Here is a 23,035-nt window from a genome sequence, read left to right as displayed (position 1 = left end):
TTCTCCTCTATTAAGTCAAGTCCATATCCCTTCTTTCCCTGTCATTTTATTCTGATTTTTAGCCCTCTGGCAATTTCTGTATTCTGTCACGTTCTCTTCAGCTCTCATTGAGCATCACAGTAGTGCTTGGCATTTGCCTTTGGGGACAATCTCTCCACCCACTCCAACATTCATTCACAGGAAGGAGAGAAATATCAACTATGTTTTAATGCGAAATAGCTAGGGGCTCATGTATCCATGCTAAAATTGCTGCTAAAATCTTGAGCCACCAGTAACTCTGCATGAAACAAGGAAAGTAGAGTCCTTTAAGATTTTGCAAAGAAGTCAAACACTTTCTCTGTTGAAGACAAATAGTGGGTTAAATGAACTCTATTTGTAACCATGGACATATATTTCTGTTTAGCAACACACACTGGCAGGAAGGCTTTCAGCAGTACGATTTCCCCTTCTCTCCTAAGCAGTTGACAAATACCTGTTTAAAGTTGCCACTGCGCCTTTGTTCCCAGTCCATCATGTCATGGAAAATAGGAATCATTACATTCCGTAGGTCAGACTGAGGTATCAATGTCACTTCTAAGAAAGGGCCAATCAGTGCTGGTATGAAGTGGACTTTGTGTTCTCCTGCAATGAAAATACAAGACCAAATGGAACTGAACTAACATTTTTTATGGTGACACACCATACAATAGAAACTCTGATCATTGTATAACATGACATGATGTGACATGCTCAAGATCTACAGCCTGTCTTAATTCTAGTTCCAGCAGGCTTCATTTTATAAACAGACAAGTGGGGACTCACAAGGATTTGTGGGAGAAGGGAAATCCCAACCCTCTCTCTCTTTGTTGTCTCTTCTTCCCTTACTCTTGGCTTGGGCCTACCTCTCGCTTGCTCTGGTTCTTTCTCCCCCTTCCTGTGCCTTTGGTTCTGCTTCTTTCACTCTCACCTTGCCAGCTCAGACTCTGCTTCATTCCTCCCCATCCACTATCCTTCGTTAGATAAATAAAGGTTCCCAACAACATGTTAACTAAATGACAGCTTGGATAAATGGTCCTAAAAGAACTGTTAAGTGTTCAATGTACAAATGGCCCTGGCATTTCTGTACCTGACTCTTGAGAAACTGGCACAAAAGACTTGTTGCATATCTTCCTCAGATTTCTTGGATACTGAAACAACTGTACTGACTGCTGATTTGCTTTGGAGCCCAATTCAAAGTGCTCGTCATTCTCTTAAAATGACCTGGACCAGGAGAGTTGAAGGATAGTAACCTTACCTAAATTTTGCCACATGCTGAAAATTTCACATCCCATTGTAACCCGCATATCGCCGTACCTGTGATATATTTTAAGAACATTGTTTTAGAAAAGAATTTGACTTTCATAAACTACACATTCTGCATGCTTTATCTGTAAGGTTGCCAATCTCCAGGTGGTGGCTGAAGATCTCCTGCTATTACAACTGATCTCCATGCAACAAAGATCAGTTCACCTGGAGAAAATGGCTGCTTTGGAAGGTGAACTTTATGGCACTGAAGTCCCCCTCCCCAAACTCCACCCCAAAAAATCTCCAGGTATTTCCCACCTGGAACTGGCAACCCTATTTATTTGAGGGAAACATCCCAACAAAAGATGGACTCAGGGTTGCTTCCAACAAGTAATTTATACACTCTATATTATAACATCATAAATTACAACAATAAAAACCACATTTCACACATTTACAGTAAAATGATATATTCCAAATAAAATGCTTCCAATCTACAAAAAAGCATAATAGTCCTTCTAATTTGACTACACGCATATAACAGAAAAATCTTTATGAACCACAATTCAAGGGAATACTGAAACAATGAGGTAACTGTAAGAGAGAAAAGTGATATGGAACACAGGCAGGATGCTGCTGCAGTCGTTATGTTTGTGGGTTTCCTAAAGGCACCTGGTTGGCCACTGTGTGACCAGACTGCTGGACTTGATGGGGCTTGGTCTGATCCAGCATGGCTTATGTTCTTATGTGATCTAATACAGAAAGCTCCAAGCTACAGTGGCAGGGCAGAGAGAAACCTCAGTACAAGCATCTCGACCAAGAAAGAAGCAGTGGGTTGGACCCAACCTTTTTAATGCCACCCAATTCTACTTCCTACTAGAACCTCATTCCACATGGCTTTTGTCCCTGCAGGTCCTATGAGACCAGACATAGTCTTTTGGTGGTCAAAGGAGAACCCACCCTCCCTTTTTCAACAGTGGAAAAACTGGTTGGATCTAACCCAGTGAGAATAGCAACCTAGGCATACAGTCTCATGTACATTAAGGGGAATCTTAGAATATTTTTTATAAGAGTTTCACTGAAATCTGTCTGGTACTTCTTTTCTCAATATCAATTATTGTTTTCAATCAACAGCACTTCATCAATCAAAAACGGGAAAATAAAATTTATTAATGCATTCATTTTTTGCTTTTTTTAAATAGCCTCTGAAATGTGACCAATGGCGAGAGTGACACAGCTGTTAATTACATGCTGTGGTGTCCAAGCCCAGTAGCAATATAACTGCAATATAATGAAGACTGGCATTACTGGCTGGTAGATATTCTCAATTACCAAGGGAACAATGTGCGTGCATTTGTGGATCCTTGAATCCAGAAGACTTACCTCTTTGTATCTTTTCTTGCCCCCTGTATGATGGTCCTAGGGCCAAATTCTTAGCAGGAATATTATCTGTTATTATGGTATATTCGGATGAGGATAAAATTAAATTTCTGCTGTTTGACATAGATGTTTATGTAACACATAGGGTTTCTTTGTTAGCCCTAGCAGCAAAGAAAATAAGATCTAAGGTTTCTGAAGGAGTTATCAATTAAGTTTAAAACGGTGAGTTAGTACGTTTTGGTATCTGTTATAATAGTTTAATTGCTGATTTCTTTTATTTATATTGCTGTATTATTATGTTTTAGCTATTTGTGATGTCCAATGGCCATACACAATAAATTTTCTGATTCTGATGAAGACTGGTGGGTCTGTATAGACAAGAGGACTGGAATCCAATGGGAGAAGCCTGTGTGGAAGGAAATGGCATGCACAGCTGCATCAGTACTTGCTGTCGCTTCTTTTCGTTGTTCCCATTGCTAAAGGAACAAGCTGGCGTTCCGTCTAAAATGTGGCTTGTGTCTTTGGCAGTGGGAAGCACTGCAGCAACTCAGCAAATAAAACTCTAGCTGCACACACAGTTCTCTCTGTGGCAACATACGACTTCTTTGGATCCTGACTGATATTTTCCTGCCATTGTTGTATGCATTTCAATGAGCTTTGCTAGACTCAACACTAAGAATAAGACACTTTATTTATTTGATTAAAATATTTATGGTCCTTCTGAAAAGGCACAGGGGGTTAAAAGATTAAAACTATAATCTTTTCAAAAAATCACTACAGCACAGTTGTGCAATAATTTTAAGCCTTTACAGTCAACAGGTCCAGTACCTGCATATTTAAATGTAAATTCATTTTCAGTTTGTCCTACCCCACCCACTCAGCCATGAGATCCAGACAACAGTGCAAGATACAAACAGCTGCACCCAGTGGCTTAGTTAACAAAACTGAATGAATATGAGCCCACTAATGATCCTTATCCTTAAAGCTCTGGATGATCTGATTCAAATGCCTGATGTAAATGAGATGGGTGATGTATGGAACCCTGAGGTACACTACACGGGCTGCTCTTTCTTGAAGGGGGGGGCAGTTAGGCAGCGGCCAGGAGTGGCAGAGCCACACTGCCTTTACAAGGGTTTCCTGGCTGGAAAAAAGAAAAATAAATGAACATAAACTAAAAACAGGTGAAAAAAATGTCCCATAGACTTTAGCGAGGATACACTAGCTATTTTGCTGGTGTAGCCCTGCTGCAGTGTGGAGGGGCATTCCTGGGGCGAAAGGCCTTAGGAAGCTGCCTAAAGGAACACTCCAGGAATGCCTCCCAAAACGCCGGCACGGGGAAATATGCTGGGGAAATGCCAGTGGGGGACCACGCCGGCTTCCAAGAGCCATGCTGCTGCTACAGTCCAGGAAAGCCGGAGTAAGTCACCCTACACCAGAGTCCATGCCAGTTTGCATGGCACAATTGGTGTACGGGTCACGCTGGCTCCTATGGGCATCCGGGGGCCCTTCAGGATTGCATGGTTAAGGGGCCAGGCTGTTTATTCTTCTGACAGCACATCAGAGAAGCAGAGGCCAAAACCACTGAAGTGCCATCACTGTAACTCTTCCCAAAACGACCATGTCAAAGGTCACTGATAATTCTAATAAAATCAACAGATCAATAACTTTATTCAGCTATACAAGGAGATCCTCCATCAGTGCAACTACAGTTGCTTCTGATCAAAGCCAGGCTGAAATCGGATAACAGCAAAGGTGTCATTAGGCATGCTTTTCTACCACCTGCTCAATCTCAAAAAAAAAGTAAATTTGACACAGGCCTAAAATTAATCAACTGATCCTTTGCCAGGAAAGGCTTATTAAATTTTTAAAAAAATTACCACCAGAGGCTTAGGAAAATTTCCTTCCACCAGTGACATATTTGTGACTGTGATCAAACTATCCCTGATTTTGCTTGTTTAAAACATTTCTATGCCACCTTTCCTGAGCAAGGCTGTTAACGACAGGACTTTTGGGAGGACATTGATTCATAGGGTTGCCATAAGTTGGAAGCAACCTGACAGCATTTAACACACACACACCACCTTTCCACCCAAATAGGGTTTTCAAGGTGGCTAACATCAAAACATTAAAATATTTCCAAATTAAAACATTAAATATTTCCAAATTAAAACATTAAAATTAAGAAACTAAAACAGAATTGAAAATATGTGCGTGTGTAAAGTGCTGTCAAATTGCAGCTCATTTATGGCGACCCCAGGAGGGCTTTCAAGGCAAGTGAGAACCAGAGGTGGTTTACCATTGCCTTCCTTGCAGGATCTTCCTTGGTGGTCTCCCTTCCCAGTACTGACCCTGCTTAGCTTCAGGGATCTGAAGAGACCAGGCTATACCATGCTGCCTTCTCTCCCATTTAAAATATAAGTATATATAACATATTTAATTCAATAAAACATATAGTCATGCAAACACACATAACAACACAACCAGGAAGGCTGGCCATTAACAGTTAGTGAGGGAAGACCAAACAAAACAAAAAAGCCTTCATCCACTGATGGAAGACAATGATGGAGGGTGACAGATAAATCTCCCTAGGGAGGGAGTTTGAAAGTTTTGGTGCCATGACCAAGAAGGCCCTTTCTAGGGCTGCCACCTATCTAGCCTCAGATGGTGGAGGCAACGGAAGCAGGGCCTCCAAAGTTGACCGGACTGGACAGGTAGACTCACATGGTAGTAGGTGGTTTAGGGGTTTAAAGGTCAATACCAGCACCTTGAGTTGGGCCCAGAAACAAGCTGGGAGCCAGTGTAGATGGAACAAGACAGGAGTGATAGATGGAACAAGCGATACACAGTGATATGGTCCCTACAACCCAGTCCAATCAACATTCTGGCCACAGCATACTCTACCAACTGTAGCTTCTGGACAGTCCCATGTAGAGAGCACTGCAGTTATTTAATCTAGATGTTACCATGGTATGCACCAGTGGCAAGATCTTTTCCATTCAGGAAGGGCCACAGCTAGCTCTCCAGCTGAAGCTGGGAAAGGCCACCTTGACCCCCTGGGATACACATGCATTATACTGGTAAGCTTTAATTAGCCTGGAAGGCTAAGGATCTGTTTTCCAGGTGGAGGCTTTCACAGCCTCAAGCACCCTGGTCACATCAGTGATAGAAAGCAATTCAAAACTATCTAAGTAATACTGAAAAGAGAATGCTTCTTGAGACTTTAAGCAATTGTATTAAATATGTTGGGCCAGATGACAAGATATTTTTTTCACCAAAGATCTTAGCCCTGATCTACCTATATGTCAGGTCTATGTGCTAACATATTTTGTCAGTCAATCATTTATTATGGTAATAGATCAGCATAACATACTTCGGACCATACTAAATAATTTTTGGATGAGATTTTGCTGACACTATGATGGCAGAAAAGCTTCCTTTCCCACCATCATTATTACCCCATAGGTCTGGAAACGGGCTCTGTGAAACACTTTGTCTGGTTTGGTGTAAGCACTATACCAATAATCAAGTAATCTCCCAGTCTGATCCATATTCCCCAATTCTCTTGTTTACCAAGGGACAAAAGCTCTCCTAGAACAGGGCGGAGGGCACCAGTAAGCAACTTTGTCTAAGATCTCAATTAACTAGATATTCCAAGCCTCCATCAGGGTTCTGCTGAGCTGTCAATATTCCCAGATTCCCTCAGATCATTCTGAAAACCAACTGGAAGCAGAAAGAAAATTCTGCTCTGCTCTACCCCCTTTAGTCCAAAGCTGATGTCAGACCACATACTCAACTGATGTCAACTGAGATAGTAATGGAGCATCAAGGTATCAGTACCATGGACCAAGGACTATGCTCTTCCAATATCAAATCATAGAGCAGTGTGATCTTATTTTTCAGACCTGCCACTAAGTAACATTAAATGGGGCAGACCTTCTGTACACATATGTTGAGATGGGTTAGAGATTGGGCAGAAGTTGGGCATCATCACAACTCTCCTGTTATCTCCCAAAACACATATTCTTTGCAGGACTTCACAGCCATCATGGGACTATCCACTACCTAACCTTACTGTAATCCCTAGCAAAAATTAGATTAATACTAACTACATTTTTAAAACAAAAAGGGATGAGCTTAACTGTGTCAGTGGGGATGTACCAGAAGAACCACACAGAGATAGCTGTAGACAAAAAAGTGCAAGTCTCTCAGAAGTTCCTCCTCCCACATCACTCACTTCCCTGGTTCCACAGGCTAGCAGCACAAGCTGACTCCATTGGGGGATGTCAGATTTACAGTCTATTGACTTTCTTCCTCACTCTGATGCCAGGATGAACACTGGTAGTCTGGATGTGACGGTGGCAATAAAATAACAAGTCCTGCAAGTCTCCACATTTTTTATGATACAGGTTATCCAAGATACACAAGAAAGTATTCTGTCATTAGCATATTAGCAACTAATAACTGTACTTTGTAACAGTTTCCCTGACCTTTTAAAAACATTCAGCAGTAAACAATTAGGAACAACAACAACAAAAGAAAAAAATGTTTTATAGGCAGTCTTTCCAAACATCCATTGCCTAATGTGATGGACAGCTGGATTCCAAAGAGTTGTCTTGGTCATAGAACCCCTGTGATTGACAGGAAGTTCAAAATGGAATTCTGAGAGCGGCAGTTAGAACTCTGACAGTTAAGAACTGACAGTTGATGGAGAGAAGGAAACAGCTGGGCAAACTGTAAGCGGTCTGGTGGAGAATTTCTTTTAAGGAGTCAAAAAATAACACATTTTGGGTTTTTGGATCAGGACAGGACCTACAACCAGTTATATGAGGAAAACAGCTCTAAAGTTTATAGAGTGATTTTTAAGAGTTTAATGGGAGATAGCTCTGGTGAAACAATTGATTCCAGGCCAGTTTAAGAGAGAAACTAGGGAAGTGGGTTAATGTTCCTAACTCCTACAAGAAACACTGTGTATAAGAAACCAAAGTTTAAGAAACAAACAAGAGACTGCCAAGAGAAAGCCCTCTCAGTAGAAAATGAAGATTCAAACACTTGTATGCAAAACATCTTAGTTACACCTTGAATTACAAAATATCTCTTGTATCTATTCATAAGAAGTTCCTCATCCTTATTTTTCTGTTACAAGCCAAATACATTTCATTATACTTTGCTACCTGACCTATACCATCCCCTAAGCAGAGACAAATAAAATCTTTTTTAAAAGTTTCACTTTAGAAAGCCTCTTGAGTGCCATATATTTCTGACCATCTTATTTTTTTTAATAACCCCCTGCATCATATCTTAATAATGCTTTGGAAGGAAAACCATATGCTAAAGATTAGCTGTTTCAGTCAATGAATGTTGGATGCTGTCTAGCTTTATGAAAGCCAGTTGTGGTACTTACTTCTCCAATACTTTTTTCTTCTTGGAAGGTGTGAACATTTCTAACTGCAGACATAACTGGTTTATGAAAATGACAGCAAGGTAAAAGTAGGAATCCCAAATCTAAAAGCAAACATAATGTTTGGTTATTCCCTTCCTTGTCAGAGCTATGATTCATCAACAGACAATGTAGTTATTTATTTTCCAAATCTGAGACTATTCTCAGATAAACACTGTAATAACCATGTCTTAGGATGTGCATCATTATCAATTTATAAGCTAAAGATCTGTTAAAATCCCGGTCTGCTGAATGAATGTGGATGCCCTAGGTCACTTATGCATGGTCGGTTTAGCCTCCTTCATTCCCTGTTTCAGCCAGGATCAAAGTAACCCGGGTTGGGTCAAACGGTATGAATTGGCTGGAATGATCAGGGATAAAACCCTGTGCTAATGGAGGCATGAATAGAAAAGCAGTCTCCCAAGTTCAAATCAAGTCCCACCCCTTTAATTGCTGCTCTGTAATTGGCTCACCTCATGAGAGAAACTTCCTTCCCCCCAGACCCAACTGCCACATAAAAAAGCATTTTAAGAACAACAACAACAACAACAACAAAAACGGAGCCATTTGAAACCATTTCTTTCTCTCAGAAAGAGCTCTCAGGAAGCCCTTGAATCCCGCCCTGCCTCTTTACACACTTCTTCGTGATTGGCTGTGAGAGATGCCAATCTTCTATGCTTCCCTTATATGGCTATCAGCAAACAGAACAGAAGAGGGGTTTGGAAAGGGGGGAGGGAAGCTCAACGCGAGGCAGGCATATGCACGCTCTTTCAATCTGGTTTGAGCCAGGAAAGACGGTTTGACTCGAGTAAGAAGAGGAATGGGAAAAGCCGAGTTCGTTTAAGGTTGAAATGGGGTTGAGCTGAAAAGGAATGAGGTAACATACATTTTCAAAAACTTGATCCTGGCTGAAACAGGGAATGAAGGAGGCTAAACCGACCATGCATAAGTGACCCTAGACTCAGGATGTGTGCTGGTAAAAAGAAACATTATAACCCTTGTTGATTACAAGGGTCAATGGAATGTATCTATTCATGCATTTCCAAAGACAGTCTCTGCCAATTCCTCCCTCCCTGTCAGTGCAGACTCCTACTTGGCCCCTGTGTTTGTCTTGAGGGTTTGCTAACTCCCAAGAACAAAATTGGAGGGGAGCTCAGCTTGCAGCTACAGCGGGAGAGGGAAATTATTTATTATTTATTTATTTTATTCAATTTGTACCTGCTCTCCCCCAGTGAAGCCAGGCTCAGGGCAGCTTCCACCATTTTACAATCCAACAGTCAGCATATACACTCAATAAAATCACTCTTAGTTAAATAATAATATTACTTAAATTAAGATTCTAGGCTTTTGTTCCTTCTTTTTCATAAGGGTATGGTGCCCCTAATGTTGACTCAATGTGGATTACAGGAGGGATAAGAACGGGAGACACAAAAATGAATGACTGGGGCCATATGTATTAGTGGATCCAGCAAGGAGAGGAGGAAAAAGAGAGGGAGAAGGGAGGGAAAGAGAAAGGGAAGGGGGAAAGGGAAGAAGGAAAAAGCAGAAATGGGAAAGTCATGCTCCATAGATGGCTGGATATACAACAAAGGCCTCCCTCAGCATTTCCTATCCATGTTCTTTTAATCAGAGATACTAGGGATTAGGCCTGGTTCCTTCTGCATGTCAAGCATGGTCACCACCCCTGAGCAACAGCCTCTGTCCTTGCAACTGAAGACAGACAAGTTACAATGTAAATGCCCACTCAACCATGAGGTATTCAATGCAGCTCTTATTTATAGCTTGGAGATGGGGGCGAAACACATTTCCAACAGCATCGCAATCAAGGGTACATATAGATAGAGAGTCAGAAAAGCTCTATAATGCAAATGAATTACTAGTTTACCTTGTAATCAAAACTTTCATTTAAGAAGTTTTTACGAAGGGCATCCGAAAGGTATAACACTGTTGTAATAATAACACTGGTAAAAGGGGGGAAAAGATTGCACAGATAAGCGTTCATACTGGCTGAATTAAAGAGAGTTAAATTAGGCAAGGTGATATCATATTCAAAACTTTTAATGAAGGCAACAAAACCAATTGCAGAATGAAACATAATTACATAAAAAAACCATTCTTAATATCTTTAACAACAAACATTGTGCTGTATATTTTCCATCTAGCTCTGTAAGAGTCAAGAATGAATTATTATGATAATACATCAACATATAAAACTTGTGAAAGTAATAATGAAATTAAGCCATTTAATATACTACTTTCATGTTCTACTTGCTTTGTCAAAACACTGCTGTCAAATATTTTACAAAAGGCAAGGCAGCCTTCATCGCATTTTGTTTTGACACAACCAAGCACCTTTTCCTGACTGCTAAGACATCGATTTGTCAAATAAGTGTGTCTGAGATTAATCACCTGTGTACTTTGATCTCTCTTAGCATAAATACTATTAATGTAGTTGGGAAGCTAACAGCCTGAACTATAAGACTTCCACATGTCTGTATGAACAGACAACAACCTTGGCTCAAATACATTCCATCACGGATCCACAATTTCAAGCCCATTTCAAAGTGTTTCCGGTCAGTATGGATTGGCCAATGCAGCTTTCCTATTAATCTAATTTTCTTAATTCCATCAGTTAGCTTTGTTTCTCCTTCTTTTGCTTTTACCTGTAGAATTTATCCTTTTCCTCCTCATTAATATCCAATTCACATTTAATTATTTTTTACACTTTGATATTCAGCACTAAATCTCAACCACATGATGCTGTGGTTCCACCATTTTACAAGGATAGTAACGGGTGATTGCTTGCATCTGAACAGAAGGAACGGTGTTTATAGAAATATACATTTTCTTCAGTCTCTTCCTTCCTTCCCTTCCTTTGTTGTCATTACTGCTTCTGATTAGTGATATGCACACCACCAGGGCCAGCCCATCCTCTAGGTTGACTGTCGCGCCCCTGCTGGTGCCGCTGCACCTTCGAACAAGACTTCCCCTGTCGAGGCACCGCCTGGCTGAGCCCAACCCCTTGCAGGTAGAGTTTCCTCGGCATCAGACCACTCAGAGGAGGAGGACGAACCTTCCTCCCCTGAGCTGGCCCCCGTCTCTGCCCGGCCCTAGCTCTTCCCCCCGCCCTGAGCCGGTCGTGCTCTGGGCGGGTCTTCCCTTCAGGCGCTTCTCCTCCACGCCTGATCCATCCGCCGTCCCATCCACTGCCTCCCCTCGGCCGCTGGGGTGGGAGCTGCGTTGGCCCGGTTGCCGCCCTGGGGCCTCCTTCCCCTGTTGCGCTCCCCCCTGCCTGCCAGCTGATGGGAGGGGTTTCTGGAGCCTTCCCGGGGCCCCGGCTCGCCGACCGGCCAGGGGGCCTCGCAGCGCTGTGGCTGTCGCTGCGCCCCGATTGCTGGGCGGGGTCCGCCCATGCCTCTTCCCCCGCTCACCAGCTGACGAGCGGGGCCGTCGGCAGTCGCGGGGGCTTCCGGCCCGTTCGCCGGTGCACGGGGAGGAGGCTCGGGCCCGCCTCTGCTTGCCGCCCCTCCCGACTCCTTCCCCGGTGAGTGGGGTTTCCTGGGCCCTTCCCCCCCTAGGGGGCTGTTGCTGGGGTCTGGGGTGGTCTGGACGGCCCGGGAGCCCGGGCAGGAGGGCGACCCGGGACATTGACCTAGGCAAATGTCTAGGGTGCCAGATGTGGAGGGGCATAAAGAAATTCAAAACTGTATCTACCAAATAAACCAAGGTCTATCATTATTCTTCAGACCTGAGCCAAATTGCTGTTTGACATTCAGCATGCAAGCTTAAGACTAAGTACAAACAAAACCTTCATTTGATTTTCAGAGGTTTTATATTTCAGAAACTGCTAAGGAAATGCTATTTGCTTAGGCACTATGGAGACAATATGCATTGCTCACCTGTAGCAATGCTAGAAAGGGCTGTTGCGTGCATTTCTTTAAAACACTAATACCCTGCATTCTCAATAAAACTGCAAGACTGTTTACAAAATTCATTAAAAGCAACAAAAAAGTGATCAAAGATTAAAAGCAGCTGCATAAATTCAACAAAAAACAGCACTAAATCATTAATAAAAGGAGCAATAAAGAGAGAAAAGGCAGGTAAAAATAAACACAACAGTAATGTAATTGAAAAAGCAATAGTAAAAATATAATTTGTAAAATTAACAAAAGAGCCAGCAGAAACAAAGCAACAAGATGAATGACCGTGGGGAAATTTAAAAAATGGCCTTTTTTGATGCCTAAAAATAACAAGTTTAGTGCCCAGTAAATTTCAGTGACGAGAGAATTTTATGCTCTTGACACCATGACAGACAAATCCTGTCTACACTAGACTAAAGAACTGCAAGCCACATCCCAAACTGCATTGCAATGAATAATGCTTGAACTGAAGTGGTAGGAAAATTGTTCCTGCAGCGACCATCCACTATGTGGTCACCTACCTACAGTCATTGCTCAGATGAAAAAGTATATACCACCACTGCATGCAATGAAATTCACCATGGGTGTCGTCTGTGAGAACAAATCTTTTGAAGCTTCTTCTAGGACAATTAAATCAGCTAGCTAAGCTCCTTCTTTTGGGGGGGATTTGGCATGCCCTTACCCAAAGGCTAGACAGAAGTTTATCATGCTTTAGGGATTCCATGCAACATCCCTTGCTTGATGTACTAAACCAGAACATGCATTTTTGCCAACAATCCATAGCAAACATACAATCCTTTGTCTTGTTAGTAGTCAGTTTAACACCCTGTGTTAAACTGGTATACCACAGCCAAGAGGTGTTTGAGCATAGGACTAGGAGTCCTGGCACCAAATTCCACTTCATCTACACGATGGATGAGTAGCCTTGGCCAACTCTTTCTCAGCTGTAATTTGTAGCCTATAAATTGGATCTAACAGTGATCTTCATGAAATGATTGTGAGGATTAGTGCTTCAGGAATAGGGTGAACAACAAACATAAGGCTGTACTTCAACAAAGATTACCAAATTCCCATGGATCTGAATTGGCCTTGAATGCATGTAATTGTACACAGGAATGTATCCTAAATAGTGAAATTCTAAACATTATGAACGGAAACACAACCATAATTACTTCTGTTTTATTGCTTGTTAACAATGCTGACTCGATTGCCTTCATAAGACGCCTTGAGGTCAGACTATCAAATTTTCCACTAGTGTATGCTAAAGGGGGAAAACATTGTGCTGTACAATACAAGCCTTCTTAGCCTATAGAAGATTTATCTAATACCAAACAGTTCCACCTTTCGCTACCAGCTTCTGGCTACTGGGGTTTGCCAGTTTAGTTACCAACATCAGAACTATACTTGTCAGCATACAAAATAGTCTAGATAGTCAATTATCTGTGCTCTCTGCTTCTTGGCCACTGACCTGGCAGAAAAGAATCAGCATCATGGCTAGGGATCAACTTATATGAAAATATATATCATATACTTCATCTTCTCTGGGAGAGAAGTTTGTGAATAAAAATGATGGATGATCTAACTGTACTTTGTAATTTGTCAAGTTTCCAGAACCCTCTAGCTTCTATTTGGTTTTATTTCACATTTAGTAATTAGTATGTATCTAGGACAAAGTTACTGTTCTCTGCCTTTTTAATCTTAAAGCCACTGGCAGTCCTTGTCACTCATAGGGCAGGGGTGAACATTTGCCGTTTCTATCACGAGAAAAAAGTGTGTCAGTATCATTACTACTTTCTTTAAAGATCAAGATTTCCAGTGCACAAGACACTAGCTCAGACTCTTCCACCTACATTTCCCAGAGCTGTGCAATTGGGTTTGATTAAATAGAACTTCTGAAAACCAATTGTCTTTATTTCTGAATTTACTATACCATACTTCCCTTGCAGCAGTGTTTACATCTCACCTAGAGTGCTAACATCCCATCCCATCATTACCAAGGAAGCTGAGATTCTTCAAATGTCAGAAAAGGAAATATATCTGATCTCTCACACAGATGTCATTCCAACATCCAAATGCACACTCTTGAAACATGAATGCAACCCAAGTTTAATGGAGGGGGAGTCCGTAAAAAAAAAGCAAATATTCCACGGGCATGAAACTGCCACACAGAAAGAAAATACTGTTTGAATTGGCCCAAGGAGGAAGGGAATCATTGTTAAGAATCTCATGGGTTTTCTGTAGGGACAATTAAAAGAAAAACAAAATCTTTCAGTGGTGACTCAAACAAAATAATGAAACTGAGCATTGTGAGCCTTTTCTTGCATTGCAAGTACCAGAAGCATTTTCACCGGAAGCTTAGAACAGAATAAAATTTGCATAAATTTGTATTCAAATAAATTACAAAAAAGAGCCAATTTTGCAGTAAGACAGAACAAATGCCAAAACCTTGAACTGAGTCCTTAGTTATGGCACAGTTGCAAATGGGGAAAGAATTTATTTTCCTAGTGACAAAATATAACTTTGTCAGGGAACAAGCTCAAAGGAGGTCCTAGACTTGGAGGAATACCGGTGCAGCCAAAGAATATCAGGTGGAACCATAATCAAGTTCTGGCCAAAGCAACAATTCATATAACATCAAGATAGACCAGCAAAGAAGCCTAATTGATAGCTATAGACCAGAGTAACTCATGATAAGGCTAGACAGAGCAGTTTATGGTAAGGATAATTTCAGGGATATGTTAGAGACTTTCCACACTCATGATAACATATCCTTGGCTGTCAAAGAGAATAAGTGATCATCTCAGGGCAAGAAGCTGTCACTCTGAGAAAGAGGGACATATTTCTCCAGTGATCAATTGATATAATCTCACTCCAAGAATACTTTTCTGTGGTTGGAGGACAGAAGATCTTGCTAGAGAAATGGGACTGTGATAGACATTTTGATACCATCATGAATTGTTTCCCTGATGCAAAGATTATGGATTCAAACACTATAGACAGGCTGGTATATATGGAGTATACTGGTACTGGTGCAGTGCACTTTACATCGGCTGACTGCCCTAGAACAGGATACTACTGAGGAAAGTGAAGTCCAGGAACTAAAAGACAGCATTTTAAGAAATGCTACCTGCTCCATATGTGAGAACAGCTGGGCAGACACAGTTCAGGTGTTGCAATGAATGGATGGAAGATACTCATTTTGGAGGAAGGGTTCAGATGTGACTGGTACTGAAAATAATTCTGAGAGAGGCTGAACTTTTACAAAAGAGATGGAATTGAATTGCTAGTATAAAAACGTCTGCACAGCAAATTTTAAATGAAACCTTGGTTGAAAACTGATGGAAAACAGTGAATATCTGGCACAGGACAACTCATTCCAAAGTTGTCATAAATGTTCCAGATCGTTTGAACAGACACAAGCTAGAAACTGTCAATGAGCATATGGAAGGAAATTAATACATTTAAAGAGATCAAAGCATTGTAAGAGAAAATGTGAAGATGATGGTTTCCTAACAAAAATATGAAACATTTATGTACGTATGTATGCATGCTCGCTCATACTGGGAGTCAAAGCAGATTAGGCAGAGTGAGTCAATACAATCAACAGGATGGAACATTCAATAAACAATGCAATAAGATTAGGGTTGTAGAGCCTACCAGAACATCTAAAAACAGAACAAGTCAATAAAATTGTAGCACATGCAACCTGGATTTAAAAAAAGTGAAGGGGGGAGCGAGTGAGGGGAAAAATGTCAATTAACCTAACATCTTATTGAAGCAAATTGGTGTTACATCATCATCAATATATCTAATTCTCAACATGGCCAAATCTGTGGATACTTAAATCCAGACACTGGAGCCATGAATAGACATAACAGATCTTTTACAAATCTGAAAACAGCCCCAGATTTGCACAACAATCTGAAATAAAAAAAAAATACATGGGGGGTAACTCCCCACCAAAAAACAACAGAGATAGCTTTAAGAAACAAATGCCCACAACAGTACTGCTAGCCTTCAAGTCTTGGTTTCTGTCAGTAAAAGGCAGGGAGAGGTGGTAGGGCTCTTTTCAGGACTATTTTGGCCTTTGAGGGAGAGCGCATAACCATTTACACTTATTTTTGAGCCACTGGGAATGAATATTTCTCATTTCTGCAGAAACAACAGGGTTCTGTGTCATACATGCATACTGAAATTCTAATTCTTGTGTTTTTTTTAGCAGACAGCTGTTTACCAAAGATGTGTTGCAAAGATGGATCTCTGTCTTCATAGTAATCAACTTTATTTTGCACTTATCAAACGACACAACAAGAAATGCTTAAAAATAGTTCACATGGTTCACATTTCAAGGCTGCAGTTCTATGCCCAAAGGCAAGTGATGTGTGTGAATTATACGCCCGTCTAAATTATGAATATTGTTCCCCATTAATTTCCCATCAGGTCTGGTTCATGCATTTCAAAAGTCTTACTTGTTAGCAACTAAGCGCATCACTGTCCAATCTTTTGGAAACATCTCAGGTCGCAGTAATATTCGAAATACTGTAAATATTTGCAACAAGAAATCCTAGGACAAAAAAGGAAAAAAATATTATTCCACAGATAAAACAAAAAAGGTTTAACAACATTAGATAATTCTAGTTTTTTTTAAAAAAGATTCTAATGGTTCCTAAGGTTTCTGTTTCCAACTGTTTACTTCTCCAGAAAATATCAAAGAAATAAGGTCAAAATTATTTAACATGTTTGAATGCTTGTTAGAAAACAGAACATGTTTGTACCTATACTTCAAAATTCTCTCTGGGATACATATAAAATTCCATTCACACTTTATACAATCCACCAGTTGTTTCACTAGCTTTGTGACAGATCACAGAGATGGATCTTTTTTCATTGACATCAGATTTATATTTCACTAACCATTAATTCATAGGGTTGCCATAAGTCAGAAGCGACTTGATGGCACTTAGCACACACACAAACATGCAAATTCAATGTCCGCCATTACAAAGTCTTGTATGCTAATTTGTATGCTGAGGAACTACTGCCATTGCTGAGATTCTAGGAGTGTTATAAAGCACTAAAATAAGCATCCAAGCTCAGGCTATTGTTAATGCTGAGTGTGTGTGTGTATGGGGGGGGGGGGGATGGATAATATGCTGGGTGGTTTAATGATCCATAATGTTTTTAAACCTTATTTTGGTTTCTTTCACATGATAGTTTTTATTTTATACAAAAGAAAGTAAATACCAAAAACAACCAATGCCTGCATTTCTGTAAATCCATGCATTAATATGCATCATCCCTACAGCAACTTTAAAGAGAAACAGTTTTAAAATAATTCCAGTTGTATCTTTCATGGCAGAGCAGGGATTTCAACCAGAATCTTCCGCAAATGGAACACTACTTGCAGGAACCACATCTACCTTCATACATGAGAAAGCTTTCATTGCAAATCTGCAAGTATCTACCAGTGAGAGAACATCTCAAGGACAATAAGTATTTTGAAATAAAGAAGCACATTTAACTTGCTCTGTGTTGTGCTTCACGTGTATAAATTGACGCCCTCCTGTGAAATGGGAAAATCATGAACAGACTGGGGAAGTGGAAAGCAGCTGAGTTTATTCACAAGGACCACAGCACGAGTCTGCTACTTAAGAATAATACTCACTCTCAGCTCATCTCGCATCTTGAATCTATCAAGAAGTTGCTGGTAATGCCTGTCGGTCATTTGTCGTAATAAAGACAACAGACATGACACAAACTCTCCCTAAAATGTATAGATATATTTATTAGAGAAAGGAAAAACATTCCAACAGAATTAGGTAAAACAAAGTTAATGATCACTGAGGTGATTTTATACAAGTATATTCTCACAATTACAAGCAACAGAAAGCGCCTTTGAAAAGAATTACCTTTAACCTATTGCGTTCTTCTGTGTTATTTATTTATTGTTATTAAGAGCACAATTTTAAGGGAGGGGGTACACCTCCTGACTGGCTTGCTGCCAAGAGCAGCAAGCCGAAAATGCCTTTGTTGAGAAAACCGTGTGGAACTCTCCATAGAATTCCATGAGGCTATTGCCTGCCTTTTCGCAGGAGTAATTTGTCTACAAAAAGGGGTGTTCCTAGGCCAAAAGGGCTTTGGGAGCTGACGAATATCAGCTCCGCCACGGAAACACCCCCTTTGACGCCGGCGCAAGCCTCTGTGCTGGGAAAATGCTGTTGGCAAGGCTGTACGCCGCCTGAGACTTGCACTATCATGCAGCTCCCCAACACTGACATAAGTGCCCTAGCACTGGCGTTGATGCCACTTTAGTTGGTGCAAGTTGCACTAACGCTGGCAGTGGGATCACGCCAGCTCCAATACCCTTCCCCCCCATTAGGATTGGGCTGTAAGTGTTCTTTTCTTTTAAAAACATTTTAGAGACAACTCATGTTTCTTTAATATTGCATTCATTGGGGTTACCCAATTTCTCGTAATTTTCAAGGATTACATTGGTTTCCTAGGCACAATTGCCACATCAAGCAAAGTCTAGTAAATGTCATGATATGATGTCACCCCATGGTTTAATAATGACCTGGTGCTTGCACAGGGAACTACCTTTACCTTTATAGTTACAGTTAATCTTCTGAAACAAATACTGAACACCAACAGAGCAATCCTAAACACAGTTATACCTTTCTAATCCCACTGACTTCAACAGACTACAGGTATATCAGGCACAGATGCAGAAGGTCTTGAAGATAGTATAAAAGGAAAAGGAGGCAATGCATTTTAACAGGGGGCAGCCAGCAACCTCCATTGATTGCAGAATTTTACGCAATTATGGAACTTTTTCTATTGTATTTGCATGCATTCACATCAATGTGTGCATTCCGTCTGGGGGCTTGAAAACCAATTCACCAAGCCAAATTAAAGGGGGGGTGTGGAAATCAGTGGGCACTTTGCCCATTTGAGATCCACTGAACTAGAGAAGAGCTTGTGCTGGACGAAGCCTCAGTGCCCTTCTGTTATCACACTGCATAAATGAAAGCACAGACACAGTTCAGCATAAGGCAATCTTCAGCAAAATCATGCAGAAGGAGATTACAAAAGCAATCTTATCTGTAGGCTTGTTCTGAAAGGGAGGCAACACTGAATCTGGGATAGAAAGTCTAGCCTGGTATTTCAGCCCAACCCCGCCTACATTTTGTACAGTGTACTGATTTATCCTTTTTGATAAGCATAGAATGGATTCCCGACAACACGTGAACCTGCCACCTACACTCAAACTGGGCAGTGTCTTTCTTCACAAATAGCTCTGAGCGTTTGGCTCAGTATGCTGCTATAAGCAAGTACAGTACTGCATGATCTTGCTACATAACAGTATATAATTGCCTTATGCTGTGCTATGAGTCACTTTAAAATTATGTATTTGGTGTGGTGCTTGAAGGTTCTCTGCACATTTGGCTTCCACAATGCCATTCAGGGACCCCAAGAGTTTATTCTTCAGTTCTCCATATGAACAAGGCCTCTTAAAAAAAGAAGAAGAAAAACCTTTGTGGAAAGCAACACTATATGCAAATGGAAGTTCTCCAAAGGAAACCCATTTAAATGAAACAGATTCAAGTTGAAGCTATACTTATTCCACAAGCCTTATTTGGCAACACTTACATGTGTGGTGTTAAGTAGAAGTCAACATATATAAGCCTTTGCGATATGAACAAGGTCTTGCAAAATTTACAGCTCATTCCTAAGCCTTGCAGCAGCCGGGGACGGCGTGGCCGAGGTGCCATGGTGGTGCCTCCAAAGAGGTTTCCTAGCTGCTGCAAGGCTAAAAAAGGCCCTTTAAAAAACAAACAATTGAAAATGGGGAAAATAGCCCCATTGAGAACAGCGATGATGCAGCAGCAAAAAGCTGGCACAACACTGCTGTGGCGGAGGGGGGCGTTCCTGTCCTGGAAGGGGTTAGGAGGCTGCCTACCGGCCGCTCTGTCCCCAGAACACCCCAGAAACACCTCCCAGGATGCCGGTACAATTATTTGCACTGGCAGGATGCCGGCAGGAGGCCAAGACGGCGTCCTAGGGCCGCACTGCCTTGGCAGTCCTGGAGGGCTGGCATCCCTGCCAGTTTGCACAATGCAAGTGGCATGGATGCTGGCGCAAGCCCCTTGCCACCTCCCAAGCCCTTTCAGCCCCCAGGCTCAGGAATGAGCTGTCAGCAGTATTACAACTTTCCAAAAATTTAGTGTAAAGAACTATGAAATCCTATTAGCACAATCTCTCAAAACTAAAGCAGGCAGCTTAACTATGTCAATATTCCATTAATATCTTCCTTGTGGGAGGGAATGCAAAATTAAGATGTCATGTTTTATTAAGATCATCTATAAAATATTTGCTCTTAGAGCAACATGTCATTTAGAACCCATTTGGTATTGGAAGATATATTTTAAAACAGTCAACAACAGAAAAAGCAGCCCTAATGAGACTGCAAGACAAGGCATGGATCAACTAAACAGTGCTCTGAAAACTTTGTGAACAAAAAATAGGTCAGCTCCTCTTTTAAAACCCTGATATGCTTCCCACTGTGCAAGATTCCTACCACCTTAACAGAAGCAGAGTATACCCTGACATTATTTCATGTACAAAGTTTCCATTCTGCTCTCTAAAAAATAGGCCTTGAACCCGCTTTCATACATTTGTTTTAATGTATTATTGAACAAGACAAATTTACACTTCTTTATACTTAGGGGAAATATGGATAACATGTTGGAGACACACAACAATCCCAATTTATTCATTTATTGTTTAAATGTAGCTACGGGAGATTGCCAGTTTTAGAAAAGAAATGCTTGACCTTTTCCCTTCTTGCCATTTTTTTCATTCAGAATTGCCTTCCCCAAGCTATATTGCTTCCCTGCAGGGAAAAAGCAGTGATGGTCCCATACCTTTTCCTCTCCAGGTAGAAAACAGCTTGGGGACAGAAATGTTTTGAGCAGAAAAACGGCAGGAAGGAAGAGCGTGACATAGTTTCTTCCTCCTGCTCTTCCGACCCTAATTATGGCCTCCAATACTCGTTTACTATAATAAACAGTTGGAAATTGTTCTTGCATATCTTGTGTAATGTATACTCCATTCCTTATTTACAGGTGTCCTCTCCTATAATGATAGAATGAGTGGCCATACAAAGAATTTGAAAGGACATCTGGGAACAGAGCCAAGAAATTTATTACCGAAGGGCTGAACTACATGTGATGCTTGTCATGTTCTCCACAAGGGTTGGAAGCCATATGTCACCTGCTGGCCCCCGTGGAGAACTCCGTCTAAATGTCCTGTCAAGATCCTGGGGGGGGGGGGTCCTGCCTTCCCCTGCACCTTTTTCCTGACCCAACAAGGCATTTGGGATTATTATTTGCCCTATTGGGAAACTGCACAGGCATTGATGGCTGCATGTGTAGCTGCCCAATGGGGCAAATAACACCTCCTGGTGCCGTTTCTGGTCAGGAAAATGATATGGGGGGAGGAGCTCCTCCCCCAGCGCCACAGTCCCAACCAGGATTGGAACCCCATGGCATTTTTAAAAGGAGTTCTCCATGAGGTCCGGCAGCCGATTTATGGTTGCCAGTCTCTGTGAAGAACACATGATTAACATCATGGCTAGTTTGACCCTAATGTACACTTTACTTAGGGCATTTGCTGCCACATGAAAATGTCATGATGGCTTAGACTGTTTTAAATTGGATTAAATAAATTAATGGAGAATAGGTTTATTAAAGGCTTCTCAAGAAGATGTTAATATGAAACATCAACACATTGCACGCGTAGAATTGCTCCATGCCCACTGGAAAGCACTTGTGCATACAGATGTCTATTTTTGCAAACTGAAGGATACTTGGCAAGGAGGGAGAATGAACTGCACATTTATTTATTCTTTAACACTTACAGTAACATCCTGAAACTGAAGTCTCATTGCAGACCCTGCTGACTGAGGTCGGCTTGTGATCTCCAAAATGGTCCTCAGGAGTATATCCAGCAGACTGTTCACAATTATGTCTATTTCTTCTAAAACTGACTTTTCCTTTTAAAGAAAGAAAATACCAATCAGACTTATGTTAATAAAAAGCAAGTTATGTTCTTATGTTCTTATCAATAACAATTAGCAACAGAAGGTTAAATAGAACTTCCATGTTCAGTGCAGTATACTTCTGAATGAGGGACAGGGAGGATTTGCTCTCTGCTCTCCTGCTGTGGACCTTCCAGAGCAACTGGTTTGCCACTGTGGGAAACAGGGTACTGGACTAGATGATGCATTTGACTGATCCAGCGACACCTTGAACTCAGCACTCAACCAGACCAAGCACAAACCGCAGACCTATTAACATCCAATGATGTCCTTAACAGCTCTTTCAAAAGAGGTAAACTAACAGCAATGGAAACCATAACCAAACAGAGAACAACTGGGCACATCACACTTCTGGCTCAGACAGGCAAGGTTTCCGTTATTAAAACCAATGACCCAGTCCTACTCACAGAACTATTTTTCTTGACGAAGCAAAATATGTTGCTAAGGATGCGTGCGCACATGATCAGATCCTTTTGCTCTTGCAGATGCACGTGGAGGTGATGCAGAACTACAGGCAGCAGAATATATCGGGACTCTGAAATGAAAGGTCAGACTATGAGTGCTATCTGTTTGTGGTATTTCTTTTATGCAATTAAGGACCACATTAAATATCCATTCGTTGAAGCTGTACAGGCCTCTCTTGTGGTTCTGCTTCGCCAACAGCTTCACAGGGGAAATTACATGATTAAAAGTGTTCATTGATGAAAATTCACTCCCTATGTCAAGAAGGAAGGATAACCCCTAAATCATTATTTTGGTAATGATGCTTACTTTCTCTTTCTGCATTTTTAGGTTGTTATGAATATACAATAGAGCCAGAGTAATATTTGTATTCATTAACAGGACAATGTGTTACAAAAGAGGAAAGGTGCTGTTTCTGAATAGTCTCATGAAAACATGTAACCAGAACTGCTCAAACAAGTAAACACCCAAAAG

At 41.1% G+C, this 23,035-nt stretch overlaps 1 protein-coding gene across 2 annotated transcripts in view; it reads right to left on the bottom strand.

The window, feature by feature from the left end:
- Window positions 1–23,035, bottom strand: part of DOCK4 (dedicator of cytokinesis 4) — a 296,938-nt gene that overhangs the window by 67,389 nt on the left and 206,514 nt on the right. For both annotated transcript variants that reach the window (XM_056846241.1, XM_056846242.1), the window contains exons 24-31: window positions 22,507–22,634; window positions 21,920–22,054; window positions 17,666–17,764; window positions 16,470–16,564; window positions 9,966–10,041; window positions 8,045–8,145; window positions 1,274–1,332; window positions 473–621 (exon numbers count right to left, since the gene is read on the bottom strand). In XM_056846241.1, the coding sequence (XP_056702219.1) occupies window positions 473–621; window positions 1,274–1,332; window positions 8,045–8,145; window positions 9,966–10,041; window positions 16,470–16,564; window positions 17,666–17,764; window positions 21,920–22,054; window positions 22,507–22,634 (842 nt within the window). The remainder of the gene's footprint in view (window positions 1–472; window positions 622–1,273; window positions 1,333–8,044; window positions 8,146–9,965; window positions 10,042–16,469; window positions 16,565–17,665; window positions 17,765–21,919; window positions 22,055–22,506; window positions 22,635–23,035) is intronic.

Source organism: Euleptes europaea, chromosome 3 (genome assembly GCF_029931775.1).
Source record: "Euleptes europaea isolate rEulEur1 chromosome 3, rEulEur1.hap1, whole genome shotgun sequence".
Classification (NCBI taxonomy): domain Eukaryota; kingdom Metazoa; phylum Chordata; class Lepidosauria; order Squamata; family Sphaerodactylidae; genus Euleptes; species Euleptes europaea.
Note: the sequence above shows the minus strand (reverse complement) of the source record. Positions and strands in the feature narration are given on the sequence as shown.